This window comes from Dryas octopetala, chromosome 1 (genome assembly GCF_963921425.1).
Source record: "Dryas octopetala chromosome 1, drDryOcto1.1, whole genome shotgun sequence".
NCBI lineage: Eukaryota > Viridiplantae > Streptophyta > Magnoliopsida > Rosales > Rosaceae > Dryas > Dryas octopetala.
Genome location: NC_141366.1, coordinates 9,726,455 through 9,747,767, shown reverse-complemented (window position 1 = coordinate 9,747,767; position 21,313 = coordinate 9,726,455). Strand labels below are relative to the sequence as shown.

The following is a 21,313-nucleotide window of genomic DNA, read 5'->3' as shown; positions in this document are numbered from 1 at the left end:
TCATCGCTCAATCTTCAATACTTCTGCCATCTTTCTCCTTCTAGCTCCTTCCTTGTCGCCCATTTCTGTGCCCTAATTTCAACACTAATCGACCAAAGAAGCACTCCCGTTCATCATCTTCGCCTATCACTCAGGTAAATTTGGGTTAGGGTATGAAATTTGTTAAATAAAAACAGATTTCAATATAGGTATGAAAAATCAGATTTCGAACGGGTCTTTTCCTCTCTAAATAAAAACCCCAAATTTGGGTTAGGGTGTGCACTTCTGTTTTGTGGTTAGAAAAGCACCAAATTTCGGGGTTTTTTTCCTGCTTGGTTTTGTGCTTTGTTTAGATCTTGATAACTTGTATAATTAATTTCCTATATATGACAGCATTAGTTGAAGAGGTGAATTGCTTAGTGAGCTTGGGGATTGTGAATATAGGCTGCGCACTGATTGGATTGGAAAGGTGAGTTCATCAGGCTGGTTTTCATTTTATTTTTCTTGTTTGGTTTTTTTTTGTTTTCCCTGTTTTGTTGGTTCTGGCATGTAGTTAGGTATAGTTTAGGAAATTTGTCCATATAGCTACATAGTAGGTGGCAATTAGATAGGATACCTCTTGTGGTTTCTTCTTGCTGATGAATTGAACAATTATACTTAGAAAGGCAAATACCTTCCTGTGCTAAGACTCATTGTTTATTTTTCAGGGCGCAATCAACTTGCTTTTTGCTGTATACAAAAAGGAATTTAAGGCAATGGGTGGATATTTGACTAATGGAAGCAAGGTATTTAAGTAACTGCGTTGTAGGGTAGTCAATAAATTGCATTTGGTTTAGATATTTCTTCTAGAATGTTTTTACTTGTTTTTTTTTTTCTCAGCCGAATTTGAGGCGGGTAGAGCATTTCATTCAGGCAGTGGGATCTTATGAAGATAACATATTCCAGAAAAGAGCCCGGTTGCACCAGGTTTGTTCTGTTTTTGGATAGACATTATAAAATTGTATGTCCTCTTCATTTACAAGTCATAGAGATGGTTTATTTCTTCATTAATAAATCAACGCTCGAATTTCTTAGTCTCAGTAAATGGGTAAATTAGAATATATTTTTATTGTGTTGCAATACATAGAGGATTTGTGCTATGTTGTGGGACATGTTCTTTCACATAGAGGTCCCCTTCCAAGTCTCTGGATGTTTATTTGTCATCTTTCTTCTGTGATTGGCCTTAAGGGTAGATTAACAAATATAACATTGGTGATGAGACTGCTTTCTGTGCATGCTATAATTTTCTGAGGTCACCACAGTTTTCCTAAATAATATTAGATTCAATGTGAAGCCCTGACTTTTGTTTTACAATACCCTCCCCCCCTCTCCAGCGGCAGGCAGAAAGAATAAAGCGTGAAAAGGGGCAAGCGAGAAGAAGAGGAGATGATGTTGGGCCACAAGTGCAACCAGATTCTTTGGTTGCAGTTTCCCGATTTCATGGTTCTCGTCTTGCTTCAGGTCCTTCACATTCACCCTATCAACAATCTGGATCTGGTAATAGTTCTGAGAGCTCTATGCCTGTTAGAAGAGGAGACCAGCTCGGACAAGCCACAACTAGTTTGTCTAAGCTTGATATGAAGAGCAAAGAATCTTACAAATCTAATGGTCAAGGAAACGCTCGAAAAGTTGCACGTTTGTCTTCAGAGGCATCAACTGTCGGTGCTGCTATTGTTGAAGCAGAGAACAGTCTTGAAGAAGTAAGTTTTTAGCTTAATTTGAGGCACTTTAATGTAAATCATGTATAGTGTGTTGTTCATATCTACTCTTCTACTGTCTGATTTGTGATGCTGGCAAGGATGTGAATGTGAAACTTTATTTTACTATCTTTTAATAATTGTTTCACAAATATTATTTAATGAATTACGTTGGGTGTAGTTTCTTAACTATGTGTTCATTAAGCTGTCATCTTTGTCTCTTGCTTGTCAGGTACATGAAAACAAAGAAGAATTGAAAGCAAAGCTCAAAGAGGTTCTTCGTGAGAGGTCTGATGCTTTTAACTCTGACAATCCCGAAGAAGACAAGGTCTGATTACTTGTGTATTGCTGACTTTTATTATGTGTAGGTGATATCTTGTATTTGGTATTGCTATAAATGTTGATGCTATGAAAGAGTTTTTAGATATTATGAAGCATTTTTATGGTGCTCTTCTATCTTGCAACCACATTAAGTTATGTAGATGCAAGTATCACTTGTGTATAAGGTTTTTTATGCATATCGCAAGTGATGCTTTTATTTCAAATGTTCAAAAGTAAATGATGAAAGGGACACCCATGGAATGTTCACTGTCTCAATGTTTATGTCTTGTCTTAGGTAAATATGTTTACCGTGCTGCTGAATATCTTTTTCGTATTTTTCTCTAGGTTCTACCCCTATCATTATGCACCCTTTGCTTCTGATCTCAAGGACCTCAGTCAGCTAAATATAAGTTTTGATTTGGGCACTCCTTTTAAACCATTCAATCAGCTGTTGGGGGTTTTTCCTGCTGCAAGGTATGCTGTTGATATTTTCTTCTATGTTGGAAATTTTTCAACTAGCAAGGTACTAATGATTATACATGTGCAGTTCCCATGCCCTTCCTGAGCAATATAGGAAGTTGATGACTGATCCCAACTCACCTATTATTGATTTTTACCCTACTGGTATACTTTCTGGCTAAGAGTGGTGTTCTAGATCTTAATTCTTTTTTACTTGCTTAGTAAGATGCTATTCTGAACCTTTGTTTTGTATCAGACTTTGAAGTGGATATGAATGGGAAACGTTATGCATGGCAGGTGTGTTCTCTTTGAATCCATATTGTACATGTATTTTTTTTTCCTGGTCATTTTTTTGGGATGACTCTCTAGTGGAGTTCTTGACATCTTATTGCTGTTCTTAAGGGTATTGCAAAACTGCCTTTTATTGATGAAGTCCGTCTTCTTGCCGAGGTTGAGAAACTCGAACATACATTGACGGTATGGAATCTTTTTTGAGTTTGCACTACCGGCATACTTCTCTAATTTCGTATTTTTATTCTCAGAATGGTTTTTATTTTAATTCCACCTTCATTTCCGGGGTGCAGGAAGAGGAGACCCGGAGAAACAGTGAGATGTTTGAGATGCTTTTTGTTACATCATCTCATCCTCTCTCTGTATGCATATATTCCCTTTATAATCGCTGCAAACAGTTGACAGACAAAGAGCGGGTTGAAGTTAAGGAACAAATTGATCCCAAGTACAGGTTTGTGCAGTAAAGTTATATTTACTATTTTCCAGTGAAGCAGTCGTTATATGGTATGTTCCATCCAAAAATGTTACTATAGTTTGCTATTTAGGAACTAGAGCTCTTAAAGTTTGACATGGGTAGTAAATGCTACTGCTATTTACTTTGCATCTTGGTGCAGCTATGTTCAACACCTGAGCTCTACTCCTAGCAGCTATCTAGTATTGACTGCTTGGTCCTCTTGATTGGGCAAAGATCATGATATTAGATAATATGGCCACTGTTACAAATAGGTGGTTTGGCAGATGCAAATTGATTTACTGATTTTACTGTTGAGAACAGGATCATGCTCTATTTAGGAACACTTGGTTTAAATATTAATATTTCTGAAATTTTCCTGATAAATCTAGTGGTCTAGCCAAAAGTTTGTTATATTTATAAGGAGATCATTTTCTCTGGCAGATGTTTTGTACCGTCTGCTACATGAACAGAAAGTTTAATTTCTGTTCTTTTTTTTTTTTCTTATTAACTATATATTTAAGAACTGTTTGGACTATTTTCTGATTTTATTTATAAATGGGTATTCGAATCTTGAGAAAGAAGTTAATGTATTGTTGCAATTTATAATGCTTTAATTTGTTTTGTGGCTGAAAGCTTGGAAATGTAGTTGAAAGCTTGGAATAAAAGGAAAACAAATTGTGGCTGAAAGCTTGGAATAAAAGGAAAACAATTTTGATGATCACTTGTGTTAATATATTGTAGCTTGATTCTAGATATAGGCCCCTATTTTATCTTGTGGATGCTAACTATATATATATATATATATATGCTTGCTACTGGATGTTGAAACCTGACAGGGGCATATTCTTCTCTTGCATGCCTATGTTTTTCAATACATCTACTTAGGGGCGCGCATGTTCTTTATTTTTTTCTTTCTGCTGGACTGTTTACCTATTTGGTTGAATTTTATTTTTAATTAGTACTCCATGTTTGCCTTGTTTCAGTGGGAACGAAGGCAAGACAACACTTATACCCAAGAAGATATCGATGAAGTCCGGGCTGAATGGGCAAACTTCGTGGGCCAGTTTATGTAGACATTTCTGGTTGGATTTTTGCATGACACCTTTTTTACGTAGGCCATATGTTTAGCTAGACTAGCTTTGGGTATATATGATATATTGATTACTTTGCTAGATTAGCTTGGGATGATTGATAGGCTAGCTGCTGGATAATATTTTGATATATATATATATGGCAGCAATTAGGTTGATTCATTAGATTGATGCCTAGTTTTTTGGAAAGGTATATTTGGAGGGTTTTTGTTTATGGCATATATGGCTGGTTTTGTGAATGAAATTGGGTTAAGGGAGCAAAGTACATATATACAATTACTACCTTTAAATATCTTATATTATTTGGTTATATTAGAAATTCCAATTCTTTATTATTGTGAATTGGTATTTTGTAAATGTATAATTTATTAGGAATGTTAATTATGAAGGGAATCAATTAATGGTTGTACCAAAACAACCTATCTCATCAATCAGATTCTGCATTGTTTGTTCATAATTGCATTGTGGTCAAAGACAATTGGGAGTTTCTAAAAACAGATGTAAACAGACACATTATACAACAGTTTTTCGATAAAAAGCGTGGTCTGTGCCCTTGACTTACAATCGTTCAATATCATAAACCATTGTCTAATTCTTAAGCATACCACACAAATCTTAAGAAGCCATTGTGCTAAGTACCTTCATACAATAGTTTCTAATCCAAAAATCGATGTACCAAATAAGTATATACAACGGTTATATGGTTAATATTTAATTTTCTTAATGCATGAATACAACGGTTTCATATAAAACACCGTAGTTTGAAAAACCTATAGACATGGCAATACACATATTATTCAATAGATTAGACAACGGTTTTTAACAATAAACCGTTGTTTTAATGGCTATTTCACCTCGTGTTTCTACCTAAAATAGTTGTAAAACCAATTCTTTACTTAACATAACCGTTGTTTAAAATATATATACACATCGGTTTTTAAATATAAACCGATGTTTAAATTGGCACTCAACAACGGTATCTTCCAAATCATTGATTTTAAAGGTTGTATATACAACGGTGGTACATCTATAACCGTTGTGTAGGTGCACCAGGACAACGGATTTTATCCGTTGTCTAATGGGGGTATGAATAGACAACACTCGATTAGACGACGGTAAATTATAAACTTAGACAACGGTGAAAATCCGTTGTCTGATTGCTATTTTGTAGTAGTGGAATTATTGCTGTCAAAACCAAGAAGGGAGTGAAGCATATTAATGATGTTTTGCTAGTTCCTGAACTAAGTCAGAACTTGCTTAGTGTTGGACAGCTTGTGGAAAATGGCTACAGACTTATGTTTGAAGATGGTGGCTGCACCATTTATGATAAAAAATCAAAAGATATGGTCATTGCTTCAGTTAAAATGGAGAAAAATAGAAATTTTCCCATTGAATTTCATTATAAGCAAATGGTTGCATTGAAGGCTGATGTTATTCAAGATACTTGGCTGTGGCATAAGAGATTTTGCCATTTAAATTTTCAAGGGCTGAAGCTACTGCAACATAAGAGCATGGTGAATGGGCTGCCTAAAATTGAAACATCATTTGATGCTTGTGAAAGGTGTATTATGGGCAAGCAACACCGAGTTCCATTTCCAAGACAAAGCACATGGAGAGCCAAAGCACCGTTGGAGCTTGTGCACACTGACATTTGTGGCCAAATGCGAACTCCCTCTTTGAATCAACACATGTACTTTCTCACTTTTATTGATGATTATTCGAGGATGGCCTGGGTCTATTTTTTGAAAGAAAAATCAGAGACTTTTCTGGTTTTCAAAAGATTCAAGGCATTTGTAGAAAAGCAAAGTGGTTGTGCTATTAAAGTTATTCGAAGTGACAGAGGAGGAGAATATACTTCTCAAGAATTTGAAAGTTTTTGCAAAGATGAAGGCATTTGGAAGCAATTGACAGCAGGATATAGTCCCCAACAAAATGGGATTGCAGAGAGAAAGAATCGAACAGTTGTGGAGATGGCAACCTCAATGATGTCTGAGAAGGGCTTACTTAAGAGTTTTTGGGCAGAAGCTGTACATACAGCTGTCTACATTCTCAATCGATGCCCAACTAAAGCTATGAAGAACAAGACTCCATTTGAAGCTTGGAGTGGATTCAAGCCCTCAGTAAGTCATTTAAAAATTTTTGGTTGCATTTGTTATGCTCATATTCCTGCTGAAAAAAGAACTAAGTTTGATGAGAAAAGCCAAAAATGCATCTTTGTTGGCTACAGCCCCAACACAAAAGGATACAGAATTTATAATGTTGAAACTAAGAAGTTGATTGTGAGCAGAGATGTTATTTGTAATGAAAAGGCTGGCTGGAATTGGGATGAAAATAAAGTGCAGGAGATGCCATATGTTGTTGTTCAAGATCAAAGAAGAATTCAAGAAGAGCAAGAAGAAGAAGCTATTCCTCAGTCACCAACACTTACAGCAAGCAATCCAAGTGGAGATGGTTCCTCCCCAAGTTTCTCTTCACCCGAAAGTCCTCCATTAAAAACCCGAAGGTTGAGTGATGTATTTGAAAGCTGCAATTTTTCTGGTATAGAACCAGCAAGATTTGAGGAAGCTCAAAATCAAGAAGTTTGGGTGAAAGCAATGAAAGAAGAGATAAAGATGATTGAGAAGAACCATACTTGGGAGCTTGTTAAGCCTCCAAAAGATCGAGAAGTCATTGGGGTGAAATGGATTTTCAAGACAAAGTTCAATCAAGATGGAAGCATTCAAAAGCACAAGGCAAGGCTGGTGGCTAGAGGTTTGAACTATAAGAACCTTGATTGCTCTTGCTGCTCAAAAGAAATGGTTACTGTATCAGCTTGATGTCAAGTCAGTGTTTCTAAACAGAGTTTTAAAAGAAGAAGTGTATGTAGAGCAGCCTCAAGGCTTTCTAGTTAAAGGGGGAGAAGATAAAGTCTACAAGCTGAACAAGGCTCTTTATGGGTTGAAACAAGCACCCCGCACTTGGTATGCTGAAATTGACAAGTACTTTGCTAAGAGAGACTTTCAGAAAAGTCCAAGTGAGCCTACACTTTATGTCTTGAAGAAGGGAGATTCTATTCTCATTGTTTCAGTGTACGTTGATGATTTAATCTTCACTGGCAATGATGAAATTATGATCCAGCAGTTTAAGAAAGATATGATGTGCACCTATAAGATGAGTGACTTGGGTTTGTTGCACTATTTTTTAGGAATTGAAGTTCTTCAATCAGAATCTGGGATTTTCATTTCTCAAAAGAAATATGCAGAAAATATTCTTAAGAAGTTCAATATGCTCGGATGCAAGTCAGTGGCTACTCCTCTAGTGGTAAATGAAAAATTGAAGAAAAATGATTGATGCAGTACAATCAGCCAAAGGTTTACAAACGTAAACCTAAAAGAACAAGAAGCCTGGAATCCACCAGGAAATTGAGAGAAAACCTCAACAATTAGTTTGATAAAAATAAAAATAGAATAATCCGCTAGCAATTGTAAAAATTGCTTAAGTATGCTTAACGAAACCCTAGGGCGCAAACAACCATATAATTAAGGCCCACGGATAGTTACAAACCCAAATAAAATATAACCGAAAATAAATAAAATGTCTAAAAGTTTAGAATGCAGTTTTGAGGCCCTAAACGATCTCGGATGGCCGAAAAAGCCCATACATCATAGCATAGCTATGAGTTTGACTCGTCTCGCGATTTCCTTCGAAACGGTATGCGTTACTACCACTTTCAGAGCCAAAACCCTCCGACTAGTAGAAATCATTTCCCCAATTTCTTGGGTTTGCGACGATCAAGCTGTTGCATAAACTTCTCCGCCATCCATTCTGCATCAATGATGGTGCAAAGAAGGCAAATGCTGCACACTATAGAAGTTTGATTGGAAGCCTTTTGTATCTTACTGCTTCCAAACCTCACACCATGTTTGCTGCAAGTCTACTTTCAAGATATTTGCAAGAGCCAAGTCTAATTCATTATGGAGCTGCAAAAAGGGTTTTGAGATACTTGCAAGGCACACTGGATTATGGAATTATGTACAAGACTATTAAAAAGTCAAGTCTCATTGGTTACACTGACAGTGATTGGGGTGGCTGCCTTGATGATTTAAAAAGCACTTCAGCTTATGTTTTTTCTCTTGGCTCAGGGGTTTGTACTTGGGCTTCAAAGAAGCAGAAAGTTGTAGCCCAATCATCTGCAAAAGCAGAATATATTGCGGCTGCCAAAGCAACATCTCAAGCCATGTGGCTTCGAAGAATTCTTGATGACATTGGAGAAAAACAACAAGAAGGAACCGTGTTGTACTGTGACAACAAAGCAGCCATTGCCATTGCAAAAAATCCAGTCAATCATGATCGTACCAAGCACATTGATCTCAAATACCATTTCATTAAAGATGAAATTGAGAAAGGGGAGATTCAACTTGTGTATTGCAGGACAGAGGAACAACTTGCTGATGTACTGACCAAGCCACTTCCCAGAGAAAGATTTTGTTATCTTAGAGAGCTCATTGGAGTTGTGAAGAAAGTGCATGGAGTGTTGGAATTAATGCACTTTAGTGACTTTTTGAAACATTTATATTTATGGCAGCAGCCAAGTTAGCTGGTGCAGGCAGAGCATGGCTCATCTTTAGAGTTCCTAGGCAAAGCCTTTTCAGCTTTCTATGAAAGAAATCTCTAGAGCTATATGCTTTTATATTTGTATTAGCTGTAATGATCAGTAAGCAAATTTAATCAAACACTCAAGAGCTCTGCTGTAGCAACTCAAACATTTGTGTTCTCTGCATAATTTTTTTGCAGTAATCTCTTGTTCTGTTTCTTATTTTCATTCCTCATCCAACACTCTTAAGATCAAGCGTTTTAAGGCTAGAGGTACGGCAACCATTTTGCTTACATTCTTGAGTTATGCATGGCATTATTTCAAGGAAGTCATTTGATCTCTATGCTTGAATTGGAAATGGTGTTGCAGTTGATGATTCTTGCAATAACTTACTTCTTCCCTGTCTGTTCCGTTATCTGTTGTATTCTAGTTCATCACTTTCAAGGGAGAGCTACCAATAAAAGTGGGGAAGAAGCCCTATTAATCAGTAATATTACTATTGAGTGTCACTCATATACCAACACCGAAATAGTTAGTTGTAGAACAGAGCTACGTGTTAAAAAGCTAAATATTTGGGCTATTCTTTGTGCCATTAACAGCCATCTCATATTCTTGACATCCCTTGAGGTATTTGCGATGGATTATAGATTAGTGCCATTGCATTTTAAAAGTATTCCTCTTAATTCCATTGCTAGTCCTAGTCAGATTACCAATTAGACAAAGGTTAATTATATTCTTTATTTGTTCTCCTTAGAAGTTTTAGCAGCTGCTAAAACTGGTTCTAGGTAAATTCTGGAGTAACCTATTTTCTTGCTCCATCTATTAAATCATAGGAAAAGTGCAGGCCATGACCATGATTACCTTGTGGTCAGGTGTTATGGTGGTATTATTAAGAAGTAATGTGGTTTTCTCAATGAGTTGATGGTGTATTTTTTTGTGCATGCAGGTAAGAACCGGAGCAGCACAAGTGGAAGGTGGAGTACATGGGCTGGTTTCTTATGAGAAGAAATCATTTTGATGATTATATCTCTCTTCAGCCTTTGTCATTGCTGCTGGTGCTGTTTGTTGTCTGGGAATCTCTCTCCGTTGTCAAACAAACTGGTACAGGTTTTGCAAGAGTTTGTTGTTGAGCAGCCAGGGATGGAAAATTTTGGTCTCAAATGGTTCTCCAGCTGTATTTGTTGGTGGTCATGAGAGCTTCTTCCATCTGCCTGTATTTGTTTGATTGTGCACTTTCAGTGGAATATATGTTATTGTTCGTTTGCTTTATCAAGTTCTTTTGTTTATCATTCCGAGAAGATGAGCAGACTTCATTTTCGAAGGTTCTAAGATTTATATTTTTTATCGTTGAATTTAAATATTAAATCTTAAACCATAGGTGTAGAAGATTCATTAGAATATTCTTAATAAGTACACAGCCCAAATTAAAAGTAAAGGAAGAATCTAGTATACTTTCTATTAGTATTACCTAAAAACATACACGTTACCTACAACATGTCAGTATATACATATATGGAGTACTGCATACAAATACAATCCTCAAATAAGCAACTATCCCATATGAAGACTCCATGAATAAGCATTGAATTTTTTTAATTTTTTTATTTTTTGTAATCAAAGTGTCCTAAGTCAGCTTTGAGCCTTTGACACACCAGACAACATTGGAATTTAATCGATCACGAAGGCTAGGCAGGTCTACCCACTATTCTTACCATTAACTCAGACATCATTGTTGACCAAATCACACCACAAAATTTCTAGTAAAATGCTTATATTCTTACCCCTCTATCTTATTTATTCATCCACATTATTTGTACACTCCCTTTAGATTTAAAACTTTAAAAGTATTATTTATCTCTCATTATTCCTATAATGCCCCACTTGGCCTCTTAAACAATCATCTCACCTATTCATCTTTTTCATAATTTCTTTCTTTCATAAACCCTATTTCTACTCTCTCACCAAATTTAAAATTGATGTTATTTGAATTGGTAATAAAAGCGCAATCCCAGTATGGGAGCCTCCCTCCTCAATGGAAAGCTAATATGAAAAAAAAAAAAAAAAAAAAAAAAAAAAAAAAAAAGTAATATCATCGATTTTAAATTTTGGTGACAAAATATATTAGGATATATTAAAGAAAAAAATTATTTAAAAAAATGGGTGAATGGAATGATAGTTTCAAAGGGTGGAAAAAGTATATATTAAAATAAAATGGGTGAAAATATAAACGCTCTTTCTAATAAAAATGAAATTCATTTATTTCTGTAAGTGAAGCCGAATGTTTCTATTAGAAATATGGTATTGATCTTCATATATATATATATATATATAATAAAAATGAAATTCATTTATTTCTGTAAGTGAAGCCGAATGTTTCTATTAGAAATATGGTATTGATCTTCATATATATATATATACATATATACTACTCCCCCTTCTGGCTTTATATATAGATAAACATCCTTGACTACTGTGGCACATGCATGAGCGTTCGCATGCATTATATTATATAAATTGAGGAGGAGGGAGGAATGAAAACTTATATGATATGATAAAAAATAGTTCAAGTAATAATAGCCCAGTCAAGACGTCTTTGTATACACGTTCATCATGCCTGCATTATATTTTATATAAATTGAGGAGGAGCGAAGAACAAAAACTTATATGATATGATAAAATGGTTCATCACAAGCACTCCTCCTTCATCATTCTATTGCTTTTCTTGTCATCATCCAATATTATTACGACACTAGTCGAATCTGCTAGGTTCCCACAATATGCCAATATTGCTTCCCAAATTCCAAAAACCAGTTAGTCTCTCCATCCCCATACATACCACAAAATTCAATTAGTATATAATAACTTCATCACGTACTATATTAATTAGTATATTATATATATGTAATCTAAATTGATCATTAATTAAAGTTTCTTTCTTAATTAATTATTGTTATTGCAGAAGAGAAGAGTAGGCTGCATGTGACGATTAATTCTTTGTATAATCAGAAAGCACACACACCAGTAATTCCTGCGCCTGGAGCTGGTAACGGTGAAAGTACGTATGATTTAAATTTGATTTAGTTTCCTACTTCCTACTGTAACATGATATATTATTATTCTTTTAAATTTAGCGCTTAATTATTTCTTTCAATTACCAACAGAGAGAGCCACCATCAATACATTTTTATTTTTACTTTTAAGACGTACTACTTTTAGTAGTCTATTAATTATGATATATATTAATTAATTCTGTTAATTTATTGTTATTCCAGTTCCTCCAGGTGCAACTGGTTGATACAGAGATATTTAGTTGACATACGGCATTGATGGCCGGAGTATATTTATACCCATCAAATCTTTATGTACAATATATGATCAATAAGTTGATATGTACCAATAGGTACTTCACATTCATTGTTATTTGTCAAGTTTTAATGAATAAATGATCGATCGATGTCGAATATTTTCAGCATATATTTACCTTGCCAGCACCTCAAGGCAAGTGCATGCATGTCTAAAAATCGGAGTGGAAAGGTAAATATGTAAGCATAATGAGATGTGGATGCTGTTGAGAGTAATGTGGAACAATGTCCCACATCGGAAAACTAAGGCTTAGTATACGTGCTTATAAGTCTTGGGCCTCTCCACCCATTGCCAATTGGTTTTGGGTTGGATGCTCTAATTCTATCATGGTATCAGAGCTTGGTTATTCGTGTGTAAGACCCAACGGCCACACGTGCTCCCGCGTCACCCAATACAATTTGTTCACGTGTAAGGCTCAAAATCTCGCCACACGTGCGGGGGCGTGTTGAGAGTAATGTGGAATAATGTCCCACATCGGAAAACTAAGGCTTAGCATATGTGCTTATAAGTCTTGAGCCTCTCCACCCATTGCCAATTGGTTTTGGGTTGGATGCTCTAATTCTATCATGGTATCAGAGCTTGGTTATCCGCGTGTAAGGCCAAACGATCACACGTGCTCCCACGTCACCCAATACAATTTGTTCACGTGTAAGACTCAAAAATCTCGCCACACGTGCAGGGGCGTGTTGAGAGTAATGTGGAGCAATGTCCCACATCGGAAAACTAGAGCTTAGTATATGTGCTTATAAGTCATGGGCCTCTCCACCCATTGCCAATTGGTTTTGGGTTGGATGCTCTAATTCTATCATGGTATCAGAGCTTGGTTATTCGTCTGTAAGGCCCAACGGCCACACGTGCTCCCACGTCACCCAATACAATTTGTTCACGTGTAAGGCTCAAAATCTCGCCACACGTGCGGGGGCGTGTTGAGAGTAATGTGGAACAATGTCCCACATCGGAAAACTAAGGCTTAGCATATGTGTTTATTATGGTAAACACATATGCTAAGCCTTAGTGATGCTAACCGAACATATTCCCTTTTTCTTTTCTTTTTCTCTGGAAGGAGGGTTTTAGCTTTTAGCCAAGCTCAGTTTATCGATCTGTGTGTTATTGCTCTTTAATTTCATACCCAAATTAAGTGGACAAAATGCTCTTAAAAGAAATGAAACATGATATGATTACCTTAAAGAAATTTGGGTAATTTATCTAGAAAGTCAAAATAAAAAAGAAATTTAACTCACAGTGTATCTTAAAAAATATATATACTTGCAAGCTCAAAATGCCCTAAAAACTGCAGAGTAACTCTACAATTAGCTTCAAATGCGTCAAGCCCTCGTAGCTTTTTCTCGCTAATGGATGCGCGCTAATTAATAGAATACCCTTTAACTTATTTTTTTTTATTTTTTATTTTATGTATTTCCACTTAAGTATCGTGTGTGTATTTTCCGTATTCCATATTTCCTAATGCTTTTGTATCAACTATCACACAACATGTTATATGGATCTACCATGTAAGGTTGCATTTGGAATTTGGATACGTGGATTTAAAATGAGGAGCACCACATACACAAATTTATATATGGATCGAGAAGGATCGATCAATGGCACGATCTTATTTTTGATACAAGTTTTCAATGGGAACTACTTCACATAAGATTTTAACAATTCGAATTGTCTATTTTTTAAGTTTTTATTAAGAAATCATTCTTGCAAAAAATTAGATAAATCGGAAACCATTTATCATATAAGATTAAATGGTTAACATTTCAAGTGTTTATTTTGTTGACTATTTAATTTTTATAGATAAATAATTTTCGATTTACCTAATGTCAGGGGTATTCAATGAAGACTTTTTAAAAGTCTATAAAAATCATACGGTACTCAAAATGTTAATGTCTTTTTATAGATTTTTCAAATTAATAAACTTTGAAAGACTTTTGACATTAAACTATAAATACCAAACCTCATTATTTTTCTATATCAAGTTTCATCCAAAATCTCAGAAGTTACCGATACAAATAAAAAAAAAAAAGATTCGCTGGGCACGGTGGTTTATAGTTGTACTTGTCAATTCATCTGGATTTTATGCTTTGTTCTATACCTTTATCTCTTCCAAACGAAAATATATGTTGATGTTTGGATCTTTACTGCAAAAGGAACTTGGCCGGTTTTGTCTCTGTATAGCTGGAAAGGAAAATATTTCTTCATTCAAGTTTCATGAAGATCAAAAATAAAAAAAACAATTATGAGGGAAATAATGGATTTGGGTTGGAGGGGGGAGGGGGAGGGGGGAAATGTCAAAGTCTTACGTTTGCTTCATTTTTTCTTTGTTTCAAATATTAATTGTTGTTGACAACATTGTTGAGTGACTTGCTCACCACAGGTATTTAATTCACTGTGTTTAATTATATATATTCGAGGACTCGATCTTTTAATTGCAACTTTGGTGTAAACTCTAGCAAAGAAGAATCAAAGTCCTAAATGGGATCCTTTCACTGGTCTCCCCGTTCTTTCTTCTATTATTTATTTACTTTTGTTGTCAAGCTATTGTTAAGGTTGGAGATCGACTGTTAAAAAAAAACAAAAAACTTCAATTTTAAGGTTTTTTATGAGTAGATAAGGAACCCTTTTTTGGCCGAAAAAAAGGGAACCCTTTGTGTTATTGATATATGCTTTTTCCATCACCTGTTCATATATCTTACTCTGATTGCAGTTCTTTGATTTTAGAATTTTCACCCATTTGTTTTCTAAAACAATTATGACGGCAGGAGAATGTCAAAGTCTCATGTTTTTGCTTCATTTTTTTCTTTTTATTTTTTAATAAATAATCGGTATTTTATGTTTCAATGGTAGCCTTTGAATGAAAATTTAATGACGTGGCATGTGCATAGCAAAACTCAAGCAGATCCTAGGATGAAAAATGCAAGCAGAGGATCCAAGTCCATATTATAATAATGTTATGTTATTGAGCATTTTCTTGGTCTTATTTATTGTTTTTTTTTTTCTCAAGTGGAGATAATAAAGTAGAGGAAGAAGAAATTATAGAAGTCATTGAAATTATTATAAGTCGTTGAAAGTCTATCAATGTCTATGCAAGTTTTTTAATAAAACTTCATGAAAGTCTGATACATTTATGAAAGTTTATGAAATTCTATCACTTAAAAAAGGTTTTTAAAAGTCATTAGAAATTTGGATTGAGTACACCCTCCTAAGTAAAGGTCTAAACGTATTTTGCACTATGTGGTGTTATACATATTCGCATTAGAAATAAAGTAATTAGGAAGGGACCTCATGCTCTTTTTTGGATTTTGATTCTCTGGTGATTCTTTGTGTGTTAATCTCATTTTAATCAATTAAAATTTATCATTCGCAGTGTGAGTTTATAATCGAAACTGTTTATTTTTTATATTATTTCTACAAAAAATCAACCAAATTAGAAATCGTTTGGTTATGTAATTGTAATTAAATAAATAGACACTGAATCTAACTATTATTACCAAAATGAATAATGCTATACTTACCACATTCTTATACCACATTTTTATACCATCTGACGTGTCATTACTTTATTGGACAAAGTTTTTCTTTTCCTTTTTGGGTTTTTATTTTTATTTTTTAGTATTCAATGTATGAATGTCATGTAAGTTGCCACATAAGGTGGTATGAAATTATGGTATAAAAATGTGATATATGTAGCACTACTGTACCAAAATCGTATGTTTATTAATTATAATAATTATATAACCAAATAATTTCATCCATCCTGATTTATTTTCCAAATCTTGAAAAATTTGCTTATGCAAACCGGTCAAGACGTCCTATAAACGCGCAAAGCTAGCAGAGTCAAGAGTCAAGACGTCATTGACTAGTTTGGCAGAACTCACAAGCAATAGAATGGTCGATCGTATATTCGTATGTATGTCTACACGTTCACATGCATTATATTATATATATATAAATTAAGAGGAGCGAAGAATGAAAGCTTATATGATATGATAAAATGGTTCATCACAAGCACTACTCCTTCATCATTCTATTGCTTTGCTTGTCATCATGCAATATTATTACACTAGTCGAATCTACTAGGCTCCCACAATATTATTCCAATATTGCTCCCACTCAACTACCTTCCCCAATTCCAAAAACCAGTTTGTCTCTCCATCCCCATACATACCAGACAATTCAATTAGTATAGATCGATATAAAAACTTGATTAATCTAGATTGATCATTAATTAAAGTTTCTTAATTATTGTTATTGCAGAAGAGAAGAGCACGCTGCATGTGAAGATTGCTTTGGTAAAGAGAGCACCCACACCATTAGCTCCTTCGCCTTTAGCTAGTCCTTCTTCAAGTATGCTTTATATTTCATTTGGTTTCCTACTCTAACATGATATATTATATATTATTCTTTTAAATTTAGTGCTTAATTACTTTTTTCAAATTTCAATTACCAACATCAATTCTTTTTTATTTTTACTTTTAAGACTACTTTTAGTAGTTCATTAATTATGATATATATTAATTAATATTTGTTAATATATTGTATCCAGTTCCACCCACATGATATGATGCAGGGATATTTGGCATACGGCGGCATATATTGATCACGATCATTGATGATGATGGAGTAATTTATACCCATCAAATTTTTATGTATAATATATGATCAATAAGTTTATATGTACCAATAGGTACTTCACATTAATTCATTGTTATTGTCAAGTTTTAATGAATAAATGATCGAAAATTTATATTAATTAGTATATTATACATATGTAATCTAAATTGATCATTAATTAAAGTTTTTTTCTTAATTAATTATTGTTATTGCAGAAGAGAAGAATAGGCTGCATGTGAAGATTTCTAATTTGGATGAGAGAGCACCCCAACGGACCTCACCAGCACCCACACCAGTAAAGCCTTCGCCTAAACCTGGTGTTGGCCGGTGAAGCTGAAACTGAAAGTATGATTTAAATTTCATTATGTTTTCTACTTCCTACTCTAATATGATATATTATATATTATTCTTTTAAATTTAGCGCTTAATTACTTCTTTCAAATTACCAACATCATGCAATTCTTTTTTATTTTTACTTTTAAGACTACTTTTAGTAATTCATTATTAATTATGATATATATTAATTAATATTTGTTAATTTATTGTTATTCCAGTTCCACCCACATGATATGATGCAGGGATATTTGGCATACGGCGGCATTGATCACGATCATTGATGATGATGGAGTAATTTATACCCATCAAATTTTTATGTATAATATATGATCAATAAGTTTATATGTACCAATAGGTACTTCACATTAATTCATTGTTATTGTCAAGTTTTAATGAATAAATGATCGATTGATGTCGAATGTCAGCATATATATACTTTCGGAGTGGAAAGGCAAACATGCAAGCATAATGAGACATAGATGCTAACCGAGCATATTTCCTTTTTCTTTTTAATTTTTTTTTTTTCTGGAAGGAGGGTTTTAGGCTTTTAGCCAAGCTCAGTTTATCGATCTTGTGTTGTTGCTCTTCAATTTCATACCCAAATTAAGTGGACAAAATGCTCTTAAAAGAAATGAAACATGATATGATTACCTTATATAAAGAAATTTGGGTACTTTATCCAGAAAGCTAAAATAAGTAGGGGTCGGCAATGGGCCGGGCCGGGCTAGCCCGGCCCAAATTTTTCGGGTTCGGGCCGGGCTCGGGCTTGAATGATAGAAGCCCAATAGGGCTTTCGGGCCGGGCCGGGCCGGGCTTGGGCTTTAATACACAAGCCCAAGGCCCGCCCATCGGGCTTTGGCTTGCGGGCTTGGAGGGCCGGGCCGGGCTAGGCCCAAACGGGCGGCCCAAATAGGCCCAAAGCCTGTTTAGACACATATATATGTTAAAAAAAAATATAGGATTTTGGCTATGTTGTGATTTGAACATGAGACCTCACATAACAAACTTCAACTCTCAACCAACTGAGCTGACCAGTTTATTTGTTAAGTTTGTGAATCATAACATATTTAATAGTTTTTTCGTTTGTTTACTTCAATAAATTATTAATATGCTTATTAAGTTATTCTATAATACTATTATGTTAGTAATAGTGTAATACCATAAATAATAAACTTTTAAAATTATATACAACATTACAACTATAATAAAACATAAATGTACATATGTTTTATTATATATTTTATTACATATTTTTATAAACAAACGATGCAATTGTGTTGTCAACGATCCGAACCGTTCAAATTTTAGTTCCTCACTCAAAGATAATTCGTGCAAAAAATTAGCTTAATCGGAGATGTAAAAGTGACATAATGGTGGTCGAATTAATGAACGATCGTGGTTTTTCTAATGATGATCGAATGGGTAGATGAATGTCGATTTAGCCGATTTTTTGTACGGATGATCTTTGACTATGAACATAGAAAATGAACGGGTCAAATTGTTGAAATCACGTTGTGGTCTTCATAATTATGGAAACAACAAGGTTTCAACGGGAAAGTTATTAGAATTATACTCTTCAAGTGTATTTATATGTAGAAGTTCACATATCGATCGTGTTTTCAACGATCCGAATCATTCAAGTTTTAGTTCCCCACTCAAAGAGAATTCTTGCAAAAAATTAGCTTAATCGGAGATGTAAAAGTGACATAACGGTGGTCGAATTAATGAACGATTGTGGTTTTTCTAATGATAATCGAATGGGTAGATGAATTCCGATATAGCCAATTTTTTGTAAGGATGATCTTTGACTATTAACATAAAAAATGAACGGCTAAGATTGTTAAAATCACGTTGTGGTCTTCACAATTATGGAAACGACAATGTTTCAACCGGAAAGTTATTAGAATTATATTCTTCAACTCTTCAAGTGTATTTATATGTAGAAGCTCACATTTCGATCGTGTTTTCAAGTTTTCATTGATCCGAACCGTTCATTTTTTAGTTTTTCACTCAAAGATCATCCCTGCAAAAAATTAGTTCAATTGGAAATGTAGAAATTAGATAATGGTGGTCCAACTTATGAACGATCGTGATTTTTCTAATGATAATCGAATGGGTAGATGAGTTCTGATTTTGCTGATTTTTTGTAAGGATGATCTTTGACTATGAATATAGAAAATGAACGGCTCAGATTGTTGAAATCACGTTGTGGTCTTCACAATTATGAAAACAATAAGGTTTCAACGAGAAAGTTATTAGAATTATACTCTTCAACTCTTCAAGTGTATTTATATGTAAAAGTGACGTAACGATGGTCGAATTAATGAATGATCATGGTTTTTTTAATGATAATCGAATGGGTAAATGAATTCCGATTTGGCCGATTTTTTGTAAGGATAATCTTTGACTATCAACATATAAAATGAACGGTTCAAATTATTAAATTAATGAACAATCATGGTTTAATAACTTTAATTATAGTTGTATTATAAAAGTTGTATATATACATATACATTTATGTTTTATTAATATAGTTGTAAATTTGTAATGTTGTATATAATTTTCAAAGTTTATTATTTATGGTATTACATAGTATAGTTTACACTTTACACTATTACTATTTACTAATATTATAGAATTATATAATAACTTAATAAGCATATTAATAATTTATTAGAGTAAACAAACGAAAAACCTATTAAATATGTTATGATTCACAAATTAGACAAATAAACTAGTCAGCTCAGTTGGTTGAGAGTTGAAATTTGTTCTATGAGGTCTCAAGTTCAATTCATAACATAGCCAAAATTCTATATTTTTTTTTATTGAAGATATTAAACGGGCTTTGGGCTTTGGGCTTCGGGCCGGGCTTTGGGCGGGCCTAAGCGGGCCGGGCTTTGGGCGGGCCGTGGGCTTCAAGGGGATGGCCCAAGCCCAACCCAAGAAATTTTCGGGCCGGGCCGGGCCGGCCCAAATGTCGGGCCAAATCGGGCTTCGGGCCCAATGGGCCGGGCGGGCTTCGGGTGGGCTTCGGGCCTTGGGCTATTTGGTGAGCCCTAAAAATAAGAAAGAAATTAAGTCGCCGTGCATTTTAAAAACTGCGTATGTAAATTCAAAATACTCTAAAAATTACAGATGTAAATATTAAATTAGCTTCAAATGCACCAAGTCTTCGGCAGCCTTTTTTAGCTAAGAGATGGGCATACGTGAATAGAATGCTCTTTAACTTAATTTTTTTTAAGCGTATTTCTAATTAAGAACCTCCCTTCCTGGTTACGTGGGCCGAAGTCCAAAATTCCAAAAGCCCAAAAGGAATTAGCTACGGTCTAGTTTCGACCTACCAACATTGGAGCAATCCTCCATCAATTTAATTATGACAATGAATTGGAGGCCGCACTAATATATGTCAATTGGGCATGTTTGAGAGTGTTTCTATAGGAAGGAATTTTATAGCGCTTACATCAGGAGCGCTTTTATTGGAAAGACATAAATTTTTTTGAAAAAAAATCTAAGTGTTTATTGTGAATGTACTTGGAAGCTCTTGCAAGTGTTTTTATAACTCAAAAATGCTTTTATTTTTTTATTTTCAAATTCAAGCAAAAACACTTTTATTTAGACATTAGTCAAAAGCATTTTTAAAGCTTTTAAAAGCACTGCCAAACATGCCCAAATCTTCTTTAAAGTCTAGGCTTGATTTATTCCACGCACACCACGCAGGCATTAATGAGTCATTGACTGATAAAATCACTTGGACATGAAAAATCTCATTACAAATTTGATGTGTGGTTAAGCTGCTTGGCTGCTTATTTACATGCCTACAATACTCCGTTGTATGCCAAATTGCCAATGAATGAATTATTAATTAAAACATGTGTTTTTTAACTTCCTTAGCATTATATAAGCAAGTAAAGCAGTATGCATGGAAATGGAGAAGCCAAATTAAGCTAATACATGCACTACGTATGATAGTTTGATAAAATGGTTCACAAGGCTTGCGTTTCCTACAATATTCCCTTAATAGTACTCCTAATGCTAATATTCTTCTCATCATCTAATCCAGTGTTTGCCAGAGTTTCCCAATTTACAAAAT

General features: G+C 34.5%; 3 protein-coding genes and 1 long non-coding RNA gene across 4 annotated transcripts in view; all 4 read left to right on the top strand.

The window, feature by feature from the left end:
- The window catches only part of LOC147297561 (inosine-5'-monophosphate dehydrogenase 2-like), a 59,584-nt gene extending 49,303 nt beyond the window's left edge, over window positions 1-10,281 (top strand). Inside the window, exon 4 of the mRNA XM_086228762.1 lies at window positions 9,851-10,281. Coding sequence (XP_086084888.1) covers window positions 9,851-9,922 — 72 coding nt within the window. The 3' untranslated portion in view covers window positions 9,923-10,281. The remainder of the gene's footprint in view (window positions 1-9,850) is intronic.
- Window positions 373-2,064, top strand: LOC147297563 (5'-3' exoribonuclease 3-like). The gene is made up of 5 exons (XM_086228763.1): window positions 373-448; window positions 687-764; window positions 859-945; window positions 1,353-1,718; window positions 1,948-2,064. The coding sequence occupies exons 2-5, from the start codon at window positions 735-737 to the stop codon at window positions 2,047-2,049; spliced, it is 585 nt and encodes a 194-aa protein (XP_086084889.1). The 5' UTR covers window positions 373-448; window positions 687-734; the 3' UTR covers window positions 2,050-2,064.
- Window positions 2,198-4,490, top strand: LOC147297562 (5'-3' exoribonuclease 3-like). The gene is made up of 7 exons (XM_086251329.1): window positions 2,198-2,221; window positions 2,332-2,510; window positions 2,584-2,660; window positions 2,752-2,792; window positions 2,898-2,972; window positions 3,080-3,237; window positions 4,224-4,490. Exons 1-7 carry the CDS (start codon window positions 2,198-2,200, stop codon window positions 4,366-4,368), a joined length of 699 nt encoding a protein of 232 aa, XP_086107455.1. The 3' UTR covers window positions 4,369-4,490.
- Window positions 10,282-16,271: 5,990 nt separating the features above from the next.
- Window positions 16,272-17,666, top strand: LOC147297560 (uncharacterized). The gene is made up of 4 exons (XR_015119984.1): window positions 16,272-16,415; window positions 16,531-16,620; window positions 17,103-17,232; window positions 17,442-17,666. It is a non-coding gene; the product is annotated as an uncharacterized LOC147297560 (long non-coding RNA).
- Window positions 17,667-21,313: the final 3,647 nt, after the last annotated feature.